At 44.9% G+C, this 20,243-nt stretch overlaps 1 protein-coding gene across 1 annotated transcript in view; it reads right to left on the reverse strand.

Annotated features, from left to right (window-relative positions):
- LOC106564102 (ADP-ribosylation factor-binding protein GGA3) overlaps positions 1–19,366 on the reverse strand; it is a 30,256-nt gene extending 10,890 nt beyond the window's left edge. Inside the window, 9 exon segments of the mRNA XM_045690625.1 lie at positions 9,350–9,431; positions 9,682–9,819; positions 9,914–9,994; positions 10,076–10,176; positions 10,656–10,779; positions 13,021–13,119; positions 16,065–16,140; positions 17,829–17,913; positions 19,098–19,366. Of these exon segments, the coding sequence (XP_045546581.1) occupies positions 9,350–9,431; positions 9,682–9,819; positions 9,914–9,994; positions 10,076–10,176; positions 10,656–10,779; positions 13,021–13,119; positions 16,065–16,140; positions 17,829–17,913; positions 19,098–19,143 (832 nt within the window). The 5' untranslated portion in view covers positions 19,144–19,366.
- Between the last annotated feature and the right edge of the window lie 877 nt (positions 19,367–20,243).

Raw genomic sequence — 20,243 nt, forward strand, 5'->3', positions numbered from 1 at the left:
TCGCTAGCTAGCAGTGAGAGCATTGGGTCTGTAACCAGTAGGTAACCTAGCTAGCAGTTACAGCATTGGGTCAGTAACCAGCAGGTAGCCTAGCTAACAGTTAGAGCATTGGGTCAGTAACCTAGCTAGCAGTTAGAGCATTGGGTCAGTAACCAGCAGGTAACCTAGCTAACAGTTAGAGCATTGGGTCAGTATCCTAGCTAGCAGTTAGAGCATTGGGTAAGTAACCAGCAGGTAGCCTAGCTAGCAGTTAGAGCATTGGGTCAGTAACCAGCAGGTAGCCTAGCTAGCAGTTAGAGCATTGGGTCAGTAGCCTAGCTAGCAGTTAGAGCATTGGGTCAGTAACCAGCAGGTAACCTAGCTAGCAGTTAGAGCATTGGGTCAGTAACCTAGCTAGCAGTTAGAGCATTGTTTGAGTAACCAGCAGGTAACCTAGCTAGCAGTTAGAGCATTGGGTCAGTAACCAGCAGGTAGCCTAGCTAGCAGTTAGAGCATTGGGTCAGTAGCCTAGCTAGCAGTTAGAGCATTGGGTCAGTAACCAGCAGGTAACCTAGCTAACAGTTAGAGCATTGGGTCAGTAACCAGCAGGTAACCTAGCTAGCAGTTAGAGCATTGGGTCAGTAACCAGCTGGTAGCCTAGCTAGCAGTTAGAGCATTGGGTCAGTAACCTCGCTAGCTAGCAGTGAGAGCATTGGGTCAGTAACCAGTAGGTAACCTAGCTAGCAGTTACAGCATTGGGTCAGTAACCGGCAGGTAAACTAGCTAGCAGTTAGAGCATTGGGTCAGTAACCAGCAGGTAACCTAGCTAGCAGTTAGAGCGTTGGGTCAGTAACCTCGCTAGCTAGCAGTGAGAGCATTGGGTCAGTAACCAGTAGGTAACCTAGCTAGCAGTTACAGCATTGGGTCAGTAACCAGCAGGTAACCTAGCTTGCAGTTAGAGCATTGGGTCAGTAACCTAGCTAGCAGTTAGAGCATTGGGTCAGTAACCAGCAGGTAACCTAGCTAGCAGTTAGAGCATTGGGTCAGTAACCAGCAGGTAGCCTAGCTAGCAGTTAGAGCATTGGGTCAGTAACCTCGCTAGCTAGCAGTGAGAGCATTGGGTCAGTAACCAGTAGGTAACCTAGCTAGCAGTTACAGCATTGGGTCAGTAACCGGCAGGTAAACTAGCTAGCAGTTAGAGCATTGGGTCAGTAACCTAGTTAGCAGTTAGAGCATTGGGTCAGTAACCTAGCTAGCAGTTACAGCATTGGGTAAGTAACCAACAGGTAGCCTAGCTAACAGTTAGAGCATTGGGTAAGTAACCAGCAGGTAACCTAGCTAGCAGTTAGAGCATTGGGTCAGTAACCAGCAGGTAGCCTAGCTAACAGTTAGAGCATTGGGTCAGTAACCTAGCTAGCAGTTAGAGCATTGGGTCAGTAACCAGCAGGTAGCCTAGCTAGCAGTTAGAGCATTGGCTCAGTAGCCTAGCTAGCAGTTAGAGCATTGGGTCAGTAACCAGCAGGTAGCCTAGCTAGCAGTTAGAGCATTGGGTAAGTAACCAGCAGGTAACCTAGCTAGCAGTTAGAGCATTGGGTCAGTAACCAGCAGGTAGCCTAGCTAACAGTAAGAGCATTGGGTCAGTAACCCTAGCTAGCAGTTAGAGCATTGGGTCAGTAACCAGCAGGTAGCCTAGCTAGCAGTTAGAGCATTGGGCAGTAACCTAGCTAGCAGTTAGAGCATTGTTTGAGTAACCAGCAGGTAACCTACCTAGCAGTTAGAGCATTGGGTCAGTAACCAGCAGGTAAACTAGCTAGCAGTTAGAGCATTGGGTCAGTAACCATTAGGTAACCTAGCTAGCAGTTAGAGCATTGGGTCAGTAACCAGCAGGTAACCTAGCTAGCAGTTACAGCATTGGGTCAGCAACCTAGCTAGCAGTTAGAGCATTGTTTGAGTAACCAGCAGGGAACCTAGCTAGCAGTTAGAGCATTGGGTCAGTAACCAGCAGGTAAACTAGCTAGCAGTTAGAGCATTGGGTCAGTAGCCTAGCTAGCAGTTAGAGCATTGGGTCAGTAACCAGCAGGTAACCTAGCTAGCAGTTAGAGCATTGGGTCAGTAACCAGCAGGTAGCCTAGCTAGCAGTTAGAGCATTGGGTCAGTAGCCTAGCTAGCAGTTAGAGCATTGGGTCAGTAACCAGCAGGTAACCTAGCTAGCAGTTAGAGCATTGGGTCAGTAACCAGCAGGTAAACTAGCTAACAGTTAGAGCATTGGGTCAGTAGCCTAGCTAGCAGTTAGAGCATTGGGTCAGTAACCAGCAGGTAACCTAGCTAGCAGTTAGAGCATTGGGTCAGTAACCAGCAGGTAGCCTAGCTAACAGTTAGAGCATTGGGTCAGTAGCCTAGCTAGCAGTTAGAGCATTGGGTCAGTAACCAGCAGGTAACCTAGCTAACAGTTAGAGCAGTGGGTCAGTAACCAGCAGGTAGCCTAGCTAGCAGTTAGAGCATTGGGTAAGTAACCTAGCTAGCAGTTAAAGCATTGGGTCAGTAGCCTAGCTAGCAGTTAGAGCATTGGGTCAGTAACCAGCAGGTAACCTAGCTAGCAGTTAGAGCATTGAGTCAGTAACCTAGCTAGCAGTTAGAGCATTGTTTGAGTAACCAGCAGGTAACCTAGCTAGCAATTAGAGCATTGGGTCAGTAACCAGCAGGTAGCCTAGCTAACAGTTAGAGCATTGGGTCAGTAGCCTAGCTAGCAGTTAGAGAATTGGGTCAGTAACCAGCAGGTAGACTAGCTAGCAGTTAGAGCATTGGGTCAGTAACCAGCAGGTAGCCTAGCTAGCAGTTAGAGCATTGGGTCAGTAACCAGCAGGTAGCCTAGCTAGCAGTTAGAGCATTGGGTTAGTAACCTCGCTAGCTAGCAGTGAGAGCATTGGGTCTGTAACCAGAAGGTAACCTAGCTAGCAGTTACAGCATTGGGTCAGTAACCAGCAGGTAGCCTAGCTAACAGTTAGAGCATTGGGTCAGTAACCTAGCTAGCAGTTAGAGCATTGGGTCAGTAACCAGCAGGTAGCCTAGCTAGCAGTTAGAGCATTGGGCAGTAACCTAGCTAGCAGTTAGAGCATTGTTTGAGTAACCAGCAGGTAACCTACCTAGCAGTTAGAGCATTGGGTCAGTAACCAGCAGGTAAACTAGCTAGCAGTTAGAGCATTGGGTCAGTAACCAGCAGGTAACCTAGCTAGCAGTTACAGCATTGGGTCAGTAACCAGCAGGTAACCTAGCTAGCAGTTACAGCATTGGGTCAGTAACCAGCAGGTAACCTAGCTAGCAGTTAGAGCATTGGGTCAGTACCCTAGCTAGCAGTTAGAGCATTGGGTCAGTAACCAGCAGGTAACCTAGCTAGCAGTTAGAGCATTGGGTCAGTAACCAGCAGGTAGCCTAGCTAACAGTTAGAGCATTGGGTAAGTAACCTAGCTAGCAGTTAAAGCATTGGGTCAGTAGCCTAGCTAGCAGTTAGAGCATTGGGTCAGTAACCAGCAGGTAACCTAGCTAGCAGTTAGAGCATTGAGTCAGTAACCTAGCTAGCAGTTAGAGCATTGTTTGAGTAACCAGCAGGTAACCTAGCTAGCAGTTAGAGCATTGGGTCAGTAACCAGCAGGTAGCCTAGCTAACAGTTAGAGCATTGGGTCAGTAGCCTAGCTAGCAGTTAGAGCATTGGGTCAGTAACCAGCAGGTAACCTAGCTAACAGTTAGAGCATTGGGTCAGTATCCTAGCTAGTAGTTAGAGCATTGGGTAAGTAACCAGCAGGTAGCCTAGCTAGCAGTTAGAGCATTGGGTCAGTAACCAGCAGGTAGCCTAGCTAGCAGTTAGAGCATTGGGTCAGTAACCAGCAGGTAGCCTAGCTAGCAGTTAGAGCATTGGGTTAGTAACCTCGCTAGCTAGCAGTGAGAGCATTGGGTCTGTAACCAGTAGGTAACCTAGCTAGCAGTTACAGCATTGGGTCAGTAACCAGCAGGTAGCCTAGCTAACAGTTAGAGCATTGGGTCAGTAACCTAGCTAGCAGTTAGAGCATTGGGTCAGTAACCAGCAGGTAGCCTAGCTAGCAGTTAGACCATTGGGTCAGTAACCAGCAGGTAGCCTAGCTAACAGTTAGAGCATTGGGTCAGTAGCCTAGCCTACAGTTAGAGCATTAGGTCAGTAGCCTAGCTAGCAGTTAGAGCATTGGGTCAGTAACTAGCAGGTAGCCTAGCTAAAATTTAGAGCATTGGGTCAGTAACCTAGCTAGCAGTTACAGCATTGGGTCAGTAACCAGCAGGTAACCTAGCTAACAGTTAGAGCATTGGGTCAGTAACCTAGCTAGCAGTTAGAGCATTGGGTGAGTAACCAGCAGGTAATTCTAGCAGTTAGAGCATTGGGTTAGTAACCTAGCTAGCAGTTAGAGCATTGGGTCAGTAACCAGCAGGTAGCCTAGCTAGCAGTTAGAGCATTGGGTTAGTAACCTCACTAGCTAGCAGTGAGAGCATTGGGTCTGTAACCAGTAGGTAACCTAGCTAGCAGTTACAGCATTGGGTCAGTAACCAGCAGGTAGCCTAGCTAACAGTTAGAGCATTGGGTCAGTAACCTAGCTAGCAGTTAGAGCATTGGGTCAGTAACCAGCAGGTAGCCTAGCTAGCAGTTAGACCATTGGGTCAGTAACCAGCAGGTAGCCTAGCTAACAGTTAGAGCATTGGGTCAGTAGCCTAGCCTACAGTTAGAGCATTAGGTCAGTAACCTAGCTAGTAGTTAGAGCATTGGGTCAGTAACCAGCAGGTAGCCTAGCAAACAGTTAGGGCATTGTGCCATTAACCTAGCTAGCAGTTAGAGCATTGGGTGAGTAACCAGCAAGTAAACCTAGCTAGCAGTTAGAGCATTGGGTCAGTAACCAGCAGGTAGCCTAGCTAGCAGTTAGAGCATTGGGCAGTAACTAGCTGGTAGCCTAGCTAGCACTTACAGCATTGGGTCAGTAACCAGCAGGTAGCCTAGGTAGCAGTTAGAGCATTGGGTCAATAACCAGCAGGTAAACTAGCTAGCAGTTAGAGCATTGGGTCAGTAACCTAGCTAGCAGTTATAGCATTGGGTCAGTAACCAGCAGGTAGCCTAGCTAGCAGTTAGAGCATTGGGTCAGTAACCAGCAGGTAACCTAGCTAGCAGTTAGAGCGTTGGGTCAGTAACCTCGCTAGCTAGCAGTGAGAGCATTGGGTCAGTAACCAGTAGGTAACCTAGCCAGCAGTTACAGCATTGGGTCAGTAACCAGCAGGTAACCTAGCTAGCAGTTAGAGCATTGGGTCAGTAACCTAGCTAGCAGTTAGAGCATTGGGTCAGTAACCAGCAGGTAACCTAGCTAGCAGTTAGAGCATTGGGTCAGTAACCAGCAGGTAGCCTAGCTAGCAGTTAGAGCATTGGGTCAGTAACCTCGCTCGCTAGCAGTGAGAGCATTGGGTCAGTAACCAGTAGGTAACCTAGCTAGCAGTTACAGCATTGGGTCAGTAACCGGCAGGTAAACTAGCTAGCAGTTAGAGCATTGGGTCAGTAACCTAGTTAGCAGTTAGAGCATTGGGTCAGTAACCTAGCTAGCAGTTACAGCATTGGGTAAGTAACCAACAGGTAGCCTAGCTAACAGTTAGAGCATTGGCTCAGTAGCCTAGCTAGCAGTTAGAGCATTGGGCCAGTAACCAGCAGGTAGCCTAGCTAGCAGTTAGAGCATTGGGTAAGTAACCAGCAGGTAACCTAGCTAGCAGTTAGAGCATTGGGTAAGTAACCAGCAGGTAGCCTAGCTAACAGTTAGAGCATTGGGTCAGTAACCTAGCTAGCAGTTAGAGCATTGGGTCAGTAACCAGCAGGTAGCCTAGCTAGCAGTTAGAGCATTGGGCAGTAACCTAGCTAGCAGTTAGAGCATTGTTTGAGTAACCAGCAGGTAACCTACCTAGCAGTTACAGCATTGGGTCAGTAACCAGCAGGTAGCCTAGCTAGCAGTTAGAGCATTGGGTCAGTAACCAATAGCTAGCAGTTAGAGCATTGTGTCAGAGTAACCAGCAGGTAACCTAGCTAGCAGTTACAGCATTGGGTCAGTAACCAGCAGGTAACCTAGCTAACAGTTACAGCATTGGGTCAGTAGCCTAGCTAGCAGTTAGAGCATTGGGTCAGTAACCAGCAGGTAGCCTAGCTAACAGTTAGAGCATTGGGTCAGTAACCTAGCTAGCAGTTAGAGCATTGGGTCAGTAACCAGCAGGTAGCCTAGCTAGCAGTTAGAGCATTGGGCAGTAACCTAGCTAGCAGTTAGAGCATTGTTTGAGTAACCAGCAGGTAACCTAGCTAGCAGTTACAGCATTGGGTCAGTAACCAGCAGGTAGCCTAGCTAGCAGTTAGAGCATTGGGCAGTAACCTAGCTAGCAGTTAGAGCATTGTTTGAGTAACCAGCAGGTAACCTAGCTAGCAGTTAGAGCATTGGGTCAGTAACCAGCAGGTAAACTAGCTAACAGTTAGAGCATTGGGTCAGTAGCCTAGCTAGCAGTTAGAGCATTGGGTCAGTAACCAGCAGGTAACCTAGCTAACAGTTAGAGCATTGGGTCAGTAACCAGCAGGTAGCCTAGCTAACAGTTAGAGCATTGGGTCAGTAGCCTAGCTAGCAGTTAGAGCATTGGGTCAGTAACCAGCAGGTAACCTAGCTAACAGTTAGAGCATTGGGTCAGTAACCAGCAGGTAGCCTAGCTAACAGTTAGAGCATTGGGTAAGTAACCTAGCTAGCAGTTAAAGCATTGGGTCAGTAGCCTAGCTAGCAGTTAGAGCATTGGGTCAGTAACCAGCAGGTAACCTAGCTAGCAGTTAGAGCATTGAGTCAGTAACCTAGCTAGCAGTTAGAGCATTGTTTGAGTAACCAGCAGGTAACCTAGCTAGCAGTTAGAGCATTGGGTCAGTAACCAGCAGGTAGCCTAGCTAACAGTTAGAGCATTGGGTCAGTAGCCTAGCTAGCAGTTAGAGCATTGGGTCAGTAACCAGCAGGTAACCTAGCTAACAGTTAGAGCATTGGGTCAGTAACCAGCAGGTAACCTAGCTAACAGTTAGAGCATTGGGTCAGTAACCAGCAGGTAGCCTAGCTAACAGTTAGAGCATTGGGCAAGTAACCTAGCTAGCAGTTAGAGCATTGGGTAAGTAACCTAGCTAGCAGTTAAAGCATTGGGTCAGTAGCCTAGCTAGCAGTTAGAGCATTGGGTCAGTAACCAGCAGGTAACCTAGCTAGCAGTTAGAGAATTGGGTCAGTAACCAGCAGGTAGCCTAGCTAACAGTTAGAGCATTGGGTCAGTAGCCTAGCTAGCAGTTAGAGCATTGGGTCAGTAACCAGCAGGTAACCTAGCTAACAGTTAGAGCATTATGTCAGTAACAGCAGGTACCTGCACATTGGGTCAGTAACCAGCAGGTAGCCTAGCTAACAGTTAGAGCATTGGGTAAGTAACCTAGCTAGCAGTTAGAGCATTGGGTCAGTAACCAGCAGGTAACCTAGCCAGCAGTTAGAGCATTGGGTCAGTAACCTATCTAGCAGTTAGAGCATTGGGACAGTTACCGGCAGGTAGCCTAGCTAACAGTTAGAGCATTGGGTCAGTAACCTAGCTAGCAGTTCGAGCATTGGGTCAGTAACCAGCAGGTAGCCTAGCTAGCAGTTAGACCATTGGGTCAGTAACCAGCAGGTAGCCTAGCTAACAGTTAGAGCATTGGGTCAGTAGCCTAGCCTACAGTTAGAGCATTGGATCAGTAACCTAGCTAGTAGTTAGAGCATTGGGTCAGTAACCAGCAGGTAACCTAGCTAGCAGTTAGAGCATTGGGTCAGTAACCTAGCTAGCAGTTAGAGCATTGGGTCAGTAACCTAGCTAGCAGTTAGAGCATTGGGTCAGTAACCAGCAGGTAACCTAGCTAGCAGTTAGAGCATTGGGCCATTAACCTAGCTAGCAGTTAGAGCATTGGGCCAGTAACCAGCAGGTAACCTAGCTAGCAGTTAGAGAATTGGGTCAGTAACCAGCAGGTAACCTAGCTAACAGTTAGAGCATTGGGTCAGTAACCTAGCTAACAGTTAGAGCATTGGGTCAGTAACCTAGCTAGCAGTTAGAGCATTGGGTCAGTAACCTAGCTAGCAGTTAGTGTATTGAGCCAGTAACCCTGACCCTGTAAAACAACACATTTCACTGCACCTATCCGGCCTATGGGACATTACAACATTTCACTTTTATTATGAAAAATAGTTCATAGTAGAGTAGAATTGAGGGAACAGATTAGACTCATAAATAGCCATAAGAGGACTGGCCACCCCCCAGAGCCTGGTTCATCTCTACCTGGTACAGCCACAAGACTGGCCACCCCCCAGAGCCTGGTTCATCTCTACCTGGTACAGCCACAAGACTGGCCACCCCCAGAGCATGGTTCATCTCTACCTGGTACAGCCAGAAGACTGGCCACCCCCCAGAGCCTGGTTCATCTCTACCTGGTACAGCCACAAGACTGGCCACCCCCCCAGAGCCTGGTTCATCTCTACCTGGTACAGCCAGAAGACTGGCCACCCCCCAGAGCCTGGTTCCTCTCTACCTGGTACAGCCAGAAGACTGGCCACCCCCCAGAGCCTGGTTCATCTCTACCTGGTACAGCCACAAGAGGACTGGCCACCCCCCCAGAGCCTGGTTCCTCTCTACCTGGTACAGCCACAAGACTGGCCACCCCCCCAGAGCCTGGTTCATCTCTACCTGGTACAGCCACAAGACTGGCCACCCCCCAGAGCCTGGTTCATCTCTACCTGGTACAGCCACAAGACTGGCCACCCCCCAGAGCCTGGTTCCTCTCTACCTGGTACAGCCACAAGACTGGCCACCCCCCAGAGCCTGGTTCCTCTCTACCTGGTACAGCCAGAAGAGGACTGGCCACCCCCCAGGGCCTGGTTCCTCTCTACCTGGTACAGCCAGAAGACTGGCCACCCCCCAGAGCCTGGTTCATCTCTACCTGGTACAGCCACAAGACTGGCCACCCCCCAGAGCCTGGTTCCTCTCTACCTGGTACAGCCAGAAGACTGGCTACCCCCCAGAGCCTGGTTCCTCTCTAGGTTTCTCCTAGGTTCTTGCCTTTCTAGAGACTAAATGATCAATGTAGATCTGGATACATAGAGACTAAATGATCAATGTAGATCTGGATACATAGAGACTAAATAATCAACGTAGATATGAATACATAGAGACTAAATGATCAACGTAAATCTGGATACATAGAGACTAAATAACCAACGTAGATATGAATACATAGAGACTAAATGATCAACGTAGATCTGGATACATAGAGACTAAATTATCAACGTAGATAAATTACCTAAAGCTTCGTCATCGTCGACGGTGTCACTGGCCAATCGGAAAAGGTTGGGTCTGAGCCTATCACAGCTCTCGTAGAGGGCCTAGAGGAAGGTCAGGATACACAGTCATGTGTTAGTACCGTCTGTGTACAGCACACACACACGGTATCTGTTTAGTGTACACACACACACACACACACACACACACCTACCTACCTTCAGGTGGTCAGTGTGGTGTGTGGAGGGCCCAGTTAGACAGTGTTGACAGAGAGAAACAGCCCCATACCTTCAGGTGGTCAGTGTGGTGTGTGGAGGGCCCAGTTAGTGTTGACAGAGAGAAACAGCCCCATACCTTCAGGTTGTCAGTGTGGTGTGTGGAGGGCCCAGTGAGACAGTGTTGCCGTAGTAACTCTCTCAGCTGTCTGGTTCTGCTAGCGACCTCCTCCAGGGTAGAGACACGTCTAGATACACGCTCCGCTTTCTGCTGCTCCTACAGACAACAATACAGCAGTCAACCATCACCAACATGCACACACACACACACACACACACACACACACACACACACACACACACGGTCTCACTTCTTTGATGGTGTTCTTGATCAGTCTGTTGGCTGTCTGCAGATCTTCAGGACTACTGCTCTTCAGGAGTGTGGCTAACAACTGTAAACACACACACACATTAAGAGAGATAAGACAAGAAGATCAACTAAAAAAGGCTTTCTCTCTCTCTCACACACACACCTTGGCCTTGTCCTCCTGGTTGAACACAGAGTCCTCAGCTCGCTGTGAGGGAGGAGGCATCACAATGGTGTCTGGGAGTTTAGGGTCCTTCTTCACAAGGCCTGAAGAACAGACACGGAGAGACAATGAGTGGTTGTTTCCCCAAATGCCACCCGGTTCTCTTTACAGAGCCCGACCTTTGACCTGGGCCCACAGGTTGTAACGGTTCTGTATCATAATGGACCTTGTTTTTTAAACATGCGCTGGGCCTCCTGTAACTAAGCTGTAACAGTTCTAAGGTGCTAGAGTTCTAAGGTATAACGGTTATGAGCAGTAACAGACCTTGTTTCCTGAGCGATAGGCCTCCTGTTTCTAAGGTGCTAGAGTTCTAAGGTATAACGGTTCTGAGCAGTAACAGACCTTGTTTCCTGAGTGATAGGCCTCCTGGTTCTAAGGTGCTAGAGTTCTAAGGTATAACGGTTCTGAGCAGTAACAGACCTTGTTTCCTGAGTGATAGGCCTCCTGGTTCTAAGGTGCTAGAGTTCTAAGGTATAACAGCTCTGAGTAGTGGTTCAAAAGGTTCTGAGGTGTTGTAATGGACCTTGTTTCTTCAGCATGCGGTAGGCCTCCTGAATCTTGGGTTCTTCTTTGAGCCACAAAGTCCAGCTGTACAGAACCTCCGTCACCCTCAGCTTTACCTCCGCACCACTCCACTGACCCAGGAACTGCAGATCAATCAATCAATCACATGTATTTTCTAAAGCCTTTTTAACTTCAGCAGCAGTCACAAAGAGCTCTACAGTAACCCAGCCTAAACCACAAAGAGCTCTACAGTAACCCAGCCTAAACTACAGTAACCCAGCCTAAACCACAAAGAGCTCTACAGTAACCCAGCCTAAACCACAAAGAGCTCTACAGTAACCCAGCCTAAACTACAGTAACCCAGCCTAAACCACAAAGAGCAAGCAATGAGGAGGCAGAAGCACAAGAGGGATGGATGGATGGGTGAGTGAATGAGTGAATTAATTCATCAACTGTTATCTCAGATAGACAGCCCCTATTAAAAAGTATTTGATCATTCATCAGTCTCTATCACACCTTAAATGATGATTCATGTACAATAACTGACTGGATTACACTGGAGACACTGATAACACAACACCACTTTAATACAATAACTGACTGGATTACACTGAAGACACTGATAACTCAACACCACTTTAATACAATAACTGACTGGATTACACTGAAGACACTATTAACACAACACCCCTTTAATACTGAAAAGTAAGTAAGTGACTGACTGGACTACACTGGAGACACTATTAACACAACGCCCCTTTAATACAATAACTGACTGGATTACACTGGAGACACTGACAACCTCTCTAGGGTAGGGGGCAGTATTTTCATGGCCGGATGAAAAACGTACCCAAATTAAACGGCCTACTACTCGGGCCCAAGAACAAGAATATGCATATTATTAGTATATTTGGATAGAAAACACACTGAAGTTTCTAAAACTGTTTCAATGATGTCTGTGAGTATAACAGAACTCATATAGCAGGCAAAAACCTGAGAAAAATCTAACCAGGAAGTGAGAATTCTGGTGCTTGTAGTCCTTTCAAGTCATTGCCAATAGAACACACAGTGAGTTAGGGTTAATTTTGTACTTCCTAAGGCTTCCACTAGATGCCAACAGTATTTAGAAAGTTGTTTGAGGCGTCTATGATGAACAGAGACCGAACAAGAAGGCTGGGAAGTTGTAGACCCATCAGTTCATTGGTCCGTGTTCAAGTGAGAAGGGACCTGTGTTCCAAAACATTTTTCAAGACACTGGAACCGTCCGGTTGGAATATTACTGAAGCTTCACGTTCTAAAGGCCCTAAAGATTGATGCTTTACAACGTTTGACATGTTTGAACGAACGTAAATAGATTTTTTTTTTAACTTTTCTTTTTTCGGCACTCCTACATTTGGAGTAGCTGAACTGAACGAGCGAACAACAAGGAGCTATTTGGACATAAATTATGGAGTTTATCGAACAAAACAACATTTATTGTGGACCTGGGATTCCTGGAAGTGCCTTCCGATGAAGATCATAAGGTAAGGGAATATTTCTAATGCTATTTAATATTTTAGATGACTCCAAAATGGCGGCTATCTGTATTGCCTAGAGTATTTTTCTGAGCGCAGTACTCAGATTATTGCAAAGTGTGCTTTCCCAGTAAAGTTATTTTGAAATCTTTCACAGCGTTAGCATAAAGGAGATGTTCATCTATAATTCTTTGAATGACAGTTTAATATTTTATCAACGTTTATGACGAGTATTTTTGTAAATTGTGGTGCTGATTTAGCGGCAGAATTGGAGGCAAAATATTTTCTGAACGTCACGCGCCAATGTAAAATGCTGTTTTTAGATAGAAATATGAACTTGATCATTTTTTTTTTTTTTTTTAATATTTTTAATAAAAGAACGTGGTTCTATTCAGGAGAATGTATCTATAAAATGGTTTAAAATTGTCCTATGTTTGAGAACTTTGAATTATGACATTTTGTGGTTTTGAATTTGGCGCTCTGATTTTTCACTGGCTGTTGAATAGTGTGGGACGATTGCGTCCCACCTACCCTAGAGAGGTTTTAATACAATAACTGACTGGATTACACTGGAGACACTGATAACACAACGCCCCTTTAATACAATAACTGACTGGATTACACTGGAGACACGAATAACATAACTCCCCTTTTATACAATCACTCCTTCCTGATACTGTTGCATAAAAACCTAACAGACTCTAGGTCCCAAATGGCACCCTATTCCCTTTCTAGTACACTACTTTTGACCAGGGCCCCAGTCAAGATAGGCTGCCATTTAGGCCCTGGTAGTGCATTATATAGGGAATAGGCTTCCATTTGGGATGACCACAGAAACTTTCCTTTGAAAACCATTGGGGTTACTCATACCTTTGGAGACAGGACTTTGATGAGTTCATTGAGGAAGCGGAACTTTGCCGCCTCACTGTGGAACCTCTTGCCACAGTTGTTCATGCAGGCTTCTAGAACCTGTGGGAAACGGTGATGTCAGAATTCTATAGGTTCTACAGGAAGTGTATCTACACTGTCTAGGAGCCCAAATGGAAAATCTTTTCCCTCCCAGTGAATGGAACTGAATGAAACTACTGAAACAGATCCATTTAGGATCTTATCCCAGACACAGCACAGGAAATATACAGTTTAGATTCAACAACCTTAGTTAACCATCAACAGGAATCACATGACCCTACACACACAGCCCTAAACATTAACAATGCCTTTGTCCCAAATGTCACCCTTTGTCGGCTCTGGTCAAAAGTAGTGCACTATATAGGGAATAGGGTGCATTTGGTACGTAACAAAGGACGGCGCTGTGTCACCACATGCTAACACATGGAACTGTTTTATGATGGTCATACCAAGGATCACTTAGCTATCTGATTTGGAATTTTAAGACCCATTAAGGTATCAAAAATTATATATATATATATATATATAAAATAAATAAATGTAAAAAAATATATATATATTTATTTATTTATTTATTTTTTTTTTTCCTGTTGATGGTTAACTAAGGTTGTTGAATATATATAAAATGTATAGGATAAAACATTGAATTTGGCATTACTGCTGTTAGCCAATAGAAACACATTAAATAACAGATTCATTACATGGAACAACAGACAGTCCCCCCCAAAAAATCTAAAGGAAGTTAGTTCTGAAGTATCTGTCCTATATCTGAGATATATAAGAAAGATCAGGATATTTTTCATGATTTAACATGTATTTATCCCCTTATTTTAGGCACTAAACCATCTCCACATATCCTTCCATGGATTTGTTAAACTGTTACCGGGGAACCTTCATACGAGGCTTGTGAGTCTTGTGGGCGTCCTGGAGCAAAACGCAGAACGCCTTGGTGAGAGTCTCATCTTTCAATAGAATGGTCATAATACTAGTGTTCAGGCCAAACCGTTCAGACGCTACTGACGTTTTCCTGAGTAGACTGATTTGTGGGATGTCTCCTGGTCTGACAAACACCTCTCTAGCTCTGCCACCTTTCACCTCAGTGACATTAATAACGGATCATAGCTTTCACCTGGATTCACCTGGTCAGTATATGTCATGGCTGTCCAACCCTCTTCCTGGAGATCTACCATCCTGTGGGTTTTCAGTCCAACCCTAATTTAACACACCTGATTCTACTAATTAGCTGCTCAACAAGACCTTAACTTGCTGAATCAGATATGCTACATTAGGGTTGGACTGAACCTACAGGACAGTAGATCTCCAGGAAGAGGGTTGGACTGAAAACCTACAGGACAGTAGATCTCCAGGAAGAGGGTTGGACTGAAAACCTACAGGACAGTAGATCTCCAGGAAGAGGGTTGGACTGAACCTACAGGACAGTAGATCTCCAGGAAGAGGGTTGGACTGAAAACCTACAGGACAGTAGATCTCCAGGAAGAGGGTTGGACTGAAAACCTACAGGACAGTAGATCTCCAGGAAGAGGGTTGGACTGAAAACCTACAGGACAGTAGATCTCCAGGAAGAGGGTTGGACTGAAAACCTACAGGACAGTAGATCTCCAGGAAGAGGGTTGGACTGAAAACCTACAGGACAGTAGATCTCCAGGAAGAGGGTTGGACTGAAAACCTAGAGGACAGTAGATCTCCAGGAAGAGGGTTGGACTGAAAAACTACAGGACAGTAGATCTCCAGGAAGAGGGTTAGACTGAAAACCTACAGGACAGTAGATCTCCAGGAAGAGGGTTGGACTGAAAACCTACAGGACAGTAGATCTCCAGGAAGAGGGTTGGACTGAAAACCTACAGGACAGTAGATCTCCAGGAAGAAGGTTGGACAGACCTGGTCTATGTCATGGAAAGAGTTTCCTAATGAGTTCTTAATGTTTTGTATAGTCAGTGTGTAGGGACCAGGGTGCATCCATTGACAGACAGCCCCGTGTGTAGACTGAAGAGTGACCATACTGCCTACCGCGCTACATGTGAGTAAATTAAAGTCGCACTCAAGTCATTCTCCGTGCTCGATTCATTTGTTTAAACCCTGTTCTTCAAGCCTCCCATTGTTACCAGCCAGGTGAACTGTTAACCTTTATGTCCTCTTAAACCATATTAGCCACTCTCTCCCTGTCTCTTTATTCTAGTTCCAGTTCTCTCTCTCGCTTCACTAACTAACAACGCGTGAAACCCTGGGTGCTCCTTCACGTGACAGAACCCACAAGAGCCAAAGAGAAGCCACACAATGCATTTCCTTCATACCTTTCAACTTCTTACTGTGAGGGCCTGAAGGGCCTCTCTCTGCTGAGGAGACTGGATCTTCTGTTATATAGAGGGGTTGACCTGTTCATAAGCTGCCGTTTGGGGGACACAGGCTTCTCAACAGTTTTTACCCCCCAAGCCATAAGACTCCTCAACAGGTAATCAAATGGCTACCCAGACTATTTGCATTATGTGCCCCCCCCCAACCCCTCTTTTTACGCTGCTGCTACTCTCTGTTTATCATATATGCATAGTCACTTTAACTATACATTCATGTACATACTACCTCAATTGGGCTGACCAACCAGTGCTCCCGCACATTGGCTAACCGGGCTATCAGCAATGTGTCCCACCACCCGCCAACCCCTCCTTTACACTGCTGCTACTCTCTGTTCATCATATATGCATAGTCACTTTAACCATATCTACATGTACATACTACCTCAATCAGCCTGACTAACCGGTGTCTGTATGTAGCCTCGCTACTGTACATAGCCTGTCTTTTTACTGTTGTTTTATTTCTTTACTTACCTAACACTTTTTTGCACTATTGGTTAGAGCCTGTAAGTAAGCATTTCACTGTAAGGTCTAAAACCTCTTGTATTTGGCGCACGCGACAAATAAACTTTGATTTTACTATAGTATTATATAGTTATTACTATAGTATAATAATATGATGGTGTGTTGTCTTACTGTGAGGGCCTGCAGAGCCTCTCTCTGCTGTGGAGACTGGATCTTGTGGGCCAGGAGACGAGTGGCAACCTGAGGACTGGGAATAGGAGAGTAGATTTATAAACTACCCGTGTTTTCAAAACTAATACTGCATTACATACAACATATCTGGTAAAAACAATCTGAGGGCATTTAGAATCCCTGTGGCCTACTGCTATAAATGGTTCTTTATGTCTCCTGGGAGACGTCTAACACTTTATTTCGAAGATAACATTACAGAAAAGGGAGAAGTCGTTTTCAGTGATGTCCCACACAACACACAAGTGGTTCCTCAGAATGATAGTGGAATCTAGATGACAAACTAATATGAAAACAACTTTGTGGTATTGGAAAGAAACATTTCTTGCCTGTGTAAAAAGCCTGGTTTTGAAATATCTTGTCTAGCCTCTGCTGTGTCCAAGGTTATGTCCCACACGGTACCCTATTCCCTATATAGTGCACTACTTTGGACCAGAGACCTATGGGCCCTAGTGCTTTATACAGGGAAGGGTACTATTTGGGCTCCTTCTGTTAGTGCACTAGGTCTACTTTTGACCAGAGCCCATAAGTAGTTCAATATATAGAGAATAGGTTGCCCTGGTCATCAGTAGTGTACTATATAGAGAATAGGTTGCCCTGGTCATCAGTAGTGTACTATATAGAGAATAGGTTGCCCTGGTCATCAGTAGTGTACTATATAGAGAATAGGTTGCCCTGGTCATCAGTAGTGTACTATATAGAGAATAGGTTGCCCTGGTCATCAGTAGTTCACTATATAGAGAATAGGTTGCCCTGGTCATCAGTAGTTCACTATATAGAGAATAGGTTGCCCTGGTCATCAGTAGTGTACTATATAGAGAATAGGTTGCCCTGGTCATCAGTAGTTCACTATATAGAGAATAGGTTTCCCTGGTCATCAGTAGTTCACTATATAGAGAATAGGTTGCCCTGGTCATCAGTAGTTCACTATATAGAGAATAGGTTGCCCTGGTCATCAGTAGTTCACTATATAGAGAATAGGTTGCCCTGGTCATCAGTAGTTCACTATATAGAGAATAGGTTTCCCTGGTCATCAGTAGTTCACTATATAGAGAATAGGTTGCCCTGGTCATCAGTAGTTCACTATATAGATAATAGGTTTCCCTGGTCATCAGTAGTTCACTATATAGAGAATAGGTTTCCCTGGTCATCAGTAGTTCACTATATAGAGAATAGGTTTCCCTGGTCATCAGTAGTTCACTATATAGAGAATAGGTTGCCCTGGTCATCAGTAGTTCACTATATAGAGAATAGGTTGCCCTGGTCATCAGTAGTTCACTATATAGAGAATAGGTTTCCCTGGTCATCAGTAGTTCACTATATAGAGAATAGGTTGCCCTGGTCATCAGTAGTTCACTATATAGAGAATAGGTTTCCCTGGTCATCAGTAGTTCACTATATAGAGAATAGGTTTCCCTGGTCATCAGTAGTTCACTATATAGAGAATAGGTTGCCCTGGTCATCAGTAGTTCACTATATAGCGAATAGGTTGCCCTGGTCATCAGTAGTTCACTATATAGAGAATAGGTTTCCCTGGTCATCAGTAGTTCACTATATAGAGAATAGGTTTCCCTGGTCATCAGTAGTTCACTATATAGAGAATAGGTTTCCCTGGTCATCAGTAGTTCACTATATAGAGAATAGGTTGCCCTGGTTGACCTGTTCATAAGCTGCCGTTTGGGGGACACAGCCATAGTGTTTACTCACCCATCAGCCTCCTGGTTGACCTGTTCATAGAAGCCCTGGATACAGTCCCACCGGTCTTCTGAGTTAGATGGGTCTGTGGCCTTGTCTGAGAGTGTGAGAGAGAAAGAGAGAAAGAAAGGAGAGAGATAGAGAGATCAATTAGCCTAGCTTTGCATTAGATGGGTCTGTGACCTTGCCTGGGATATAAATATAAACAAATATAGAAGAAGAAAGACAAACGTTTGCACTTCTGATCAAAAGAAGGTCCCTGCAAGTGTGTATTCTACAATGATGATGTTGTAACATTGAACTAGAACCGGAAGCTCACTGTGCCGTGTAGTGGGTGTAGGCAGTGGTGTACTTTAAAGTACTACTACTTAACTCGTTTTTTGGGGTCTTTACCAGAGAACATCCCTGGTCATCCCGACTGGCTCTGATCTGGTGGACTCACTAAACACATGCTTCGTTTGTAAATTATGTCTTGAGTGTTGGAGTGTGTCCCTGGCTATCCGTAAATAAAAAATATATGAAAAAAATGGTGCCATATGGTTTGCTTAATATAAGGAATTTTAAATGATTTATACTTTTACTTTTGATACTTAAGCATATTTTAGCATTTACATTTGACACTTATATTTAAAACCATATACTTTTACTCATGTAGGTTTTTACTGGGTGACTTTCACTTTGACTATAAACGTACAACTCAAGTATGAGAAGTTGAGTACTTTTTCCACCACTGGGTGTAGGTTAGTCGAGGGAAGGAGATTTTAAAAAACATCTGGATGAGCGCATGACTGGCTGACAAGATGTAGCCTGTCTCATACTTCCTGTTCTTTCAGAGCTATTTTGTTGCGTTTAAAAGAACATATTGGTATTACATTATAAAACTGCCCTTCACAATCAAACTTAGTAACTGTTTATTCTGTAATTCCCTCCGCGGAATTTGCTACAAAGGAAACATGAGATGTAAAACGCCACTTCAATGCAGCGCGACAACACAAGCCGAGAGACAGTTTCAGCTAGTTACAGTAGCTGAAAGTATTGCTCGCCATATTTGTAAGCAGTCATGAAACTGACGTGATATAAAGACTGTTTATTAAACTGGCGAGATCACTGCAAGGTTCGACTTTCAGTGACGCACAACTTCAAGACGCACCGTTTCCAACTGTGAACCACGAAACCAAGTTATTGTCAAACGACAAAATATAGTCGCACTACTATAAAGGAAATACATTTAACAAACTCTCTGAAGAAGAAAAAACGAATTCCCCGTGTCATTTAACTTACTCAACCACGATTCTAGGCTCTCTCCGCCACTCTCTCCGGTCGCCATGGCCTTTGCAGTCGCCTTCCCCCGGTACTCGGTGTCTTCTCAAAACTCCACACCGTCCTGTTAACGGGCGGAAAGAACTGTCAACTCGTCTGAAGAGACCAGACCACAGCCGCGACATGTGACTCGAGTTGTGCTTAGTCAGAAGTTATGACGTTCCAAATTGTACCCTACTCCTAGTACACTCATTTTAACCAGATCCGTGTGGTTAAAAATAGTGCACTATAAAACGTAAGGGGTGAAATTTGGAATGTAAGTCGCAGACCAATTATAGTCGCAGACCAATTATATTACAACTTCTCCGCGGCTGAGCCATGTCCCAAGGCTATGCAATGTAAACAATTTTTTTTTCACAGCAGGTTTTTTAAAGATGTCAACTTTTCCTCGGTGGTTTATGAGTTTGAGCTATAATACAAATGTATTTATTTTATTTAACTTTTATTTTATCAGGGAGTCATACTGAGAGCAATGTCTCTTTTACAGATGAGCCTTGAATTAGATCAATTACAGAAAACCAATATCAATACCAAATGCAAGCAGAAAGAATAAACACGGTCATAAAACAAAGACATTCATCAGTAATAATGTCCCCAATCAGCTTTCTGAATTGACCTAGAGACACCAGAACAAACACATTTAATAACATTTTGAAGATAGTTTTCTTGCACCTTATTTGTGGAACAAAAAGCTGATGTACCTAACTCAGTAGAGACCAAAGGCGTTTCCAGAGTGAACCATCCCGGAGACCGGGTGTGGTAAACAGGTTAGGTACTGTGAGACGTTTTGTAAAAATGCTTTATAAAATGAAAACACAGCAACATGACATCAGAGGGCCAACCAACTTACCATATACCTGACATAACTTTCATTCCATCTTTTTCAAAATTTATTTTTAACCTTTATTTAACTAGGCAAGTCAGTTAAGAACAAATTCCTATTTACAATAACGGCCAAACGGGGAAGTGGGTTAACTGCCTTGTTCAGGGGCAGAACGACAGATTTTTACTTTGTCAGCTCGGGGATTCGATCTAGCAACCTTTCGGTTACTGGACAATCAACCGCTCTAACCACTAGGCTACCTGCCGCCCCAAAATGGACAATCA

The sequence above is a fragment of the Salmo salar genome, chromosome ssa12 (genome assembly GCF_905237065.1).
Source record: "Salmo salar chromosome ssa12, Ssal_v3.1, whole genome shotgun sequence".
Taxonomy (NCBI): domain Eukaryota; kingdom Metazoa; phylum Chordata; class Actinopteri; order Salmoniformes; family Salmonidae; genus Salmo; species Salmo salar.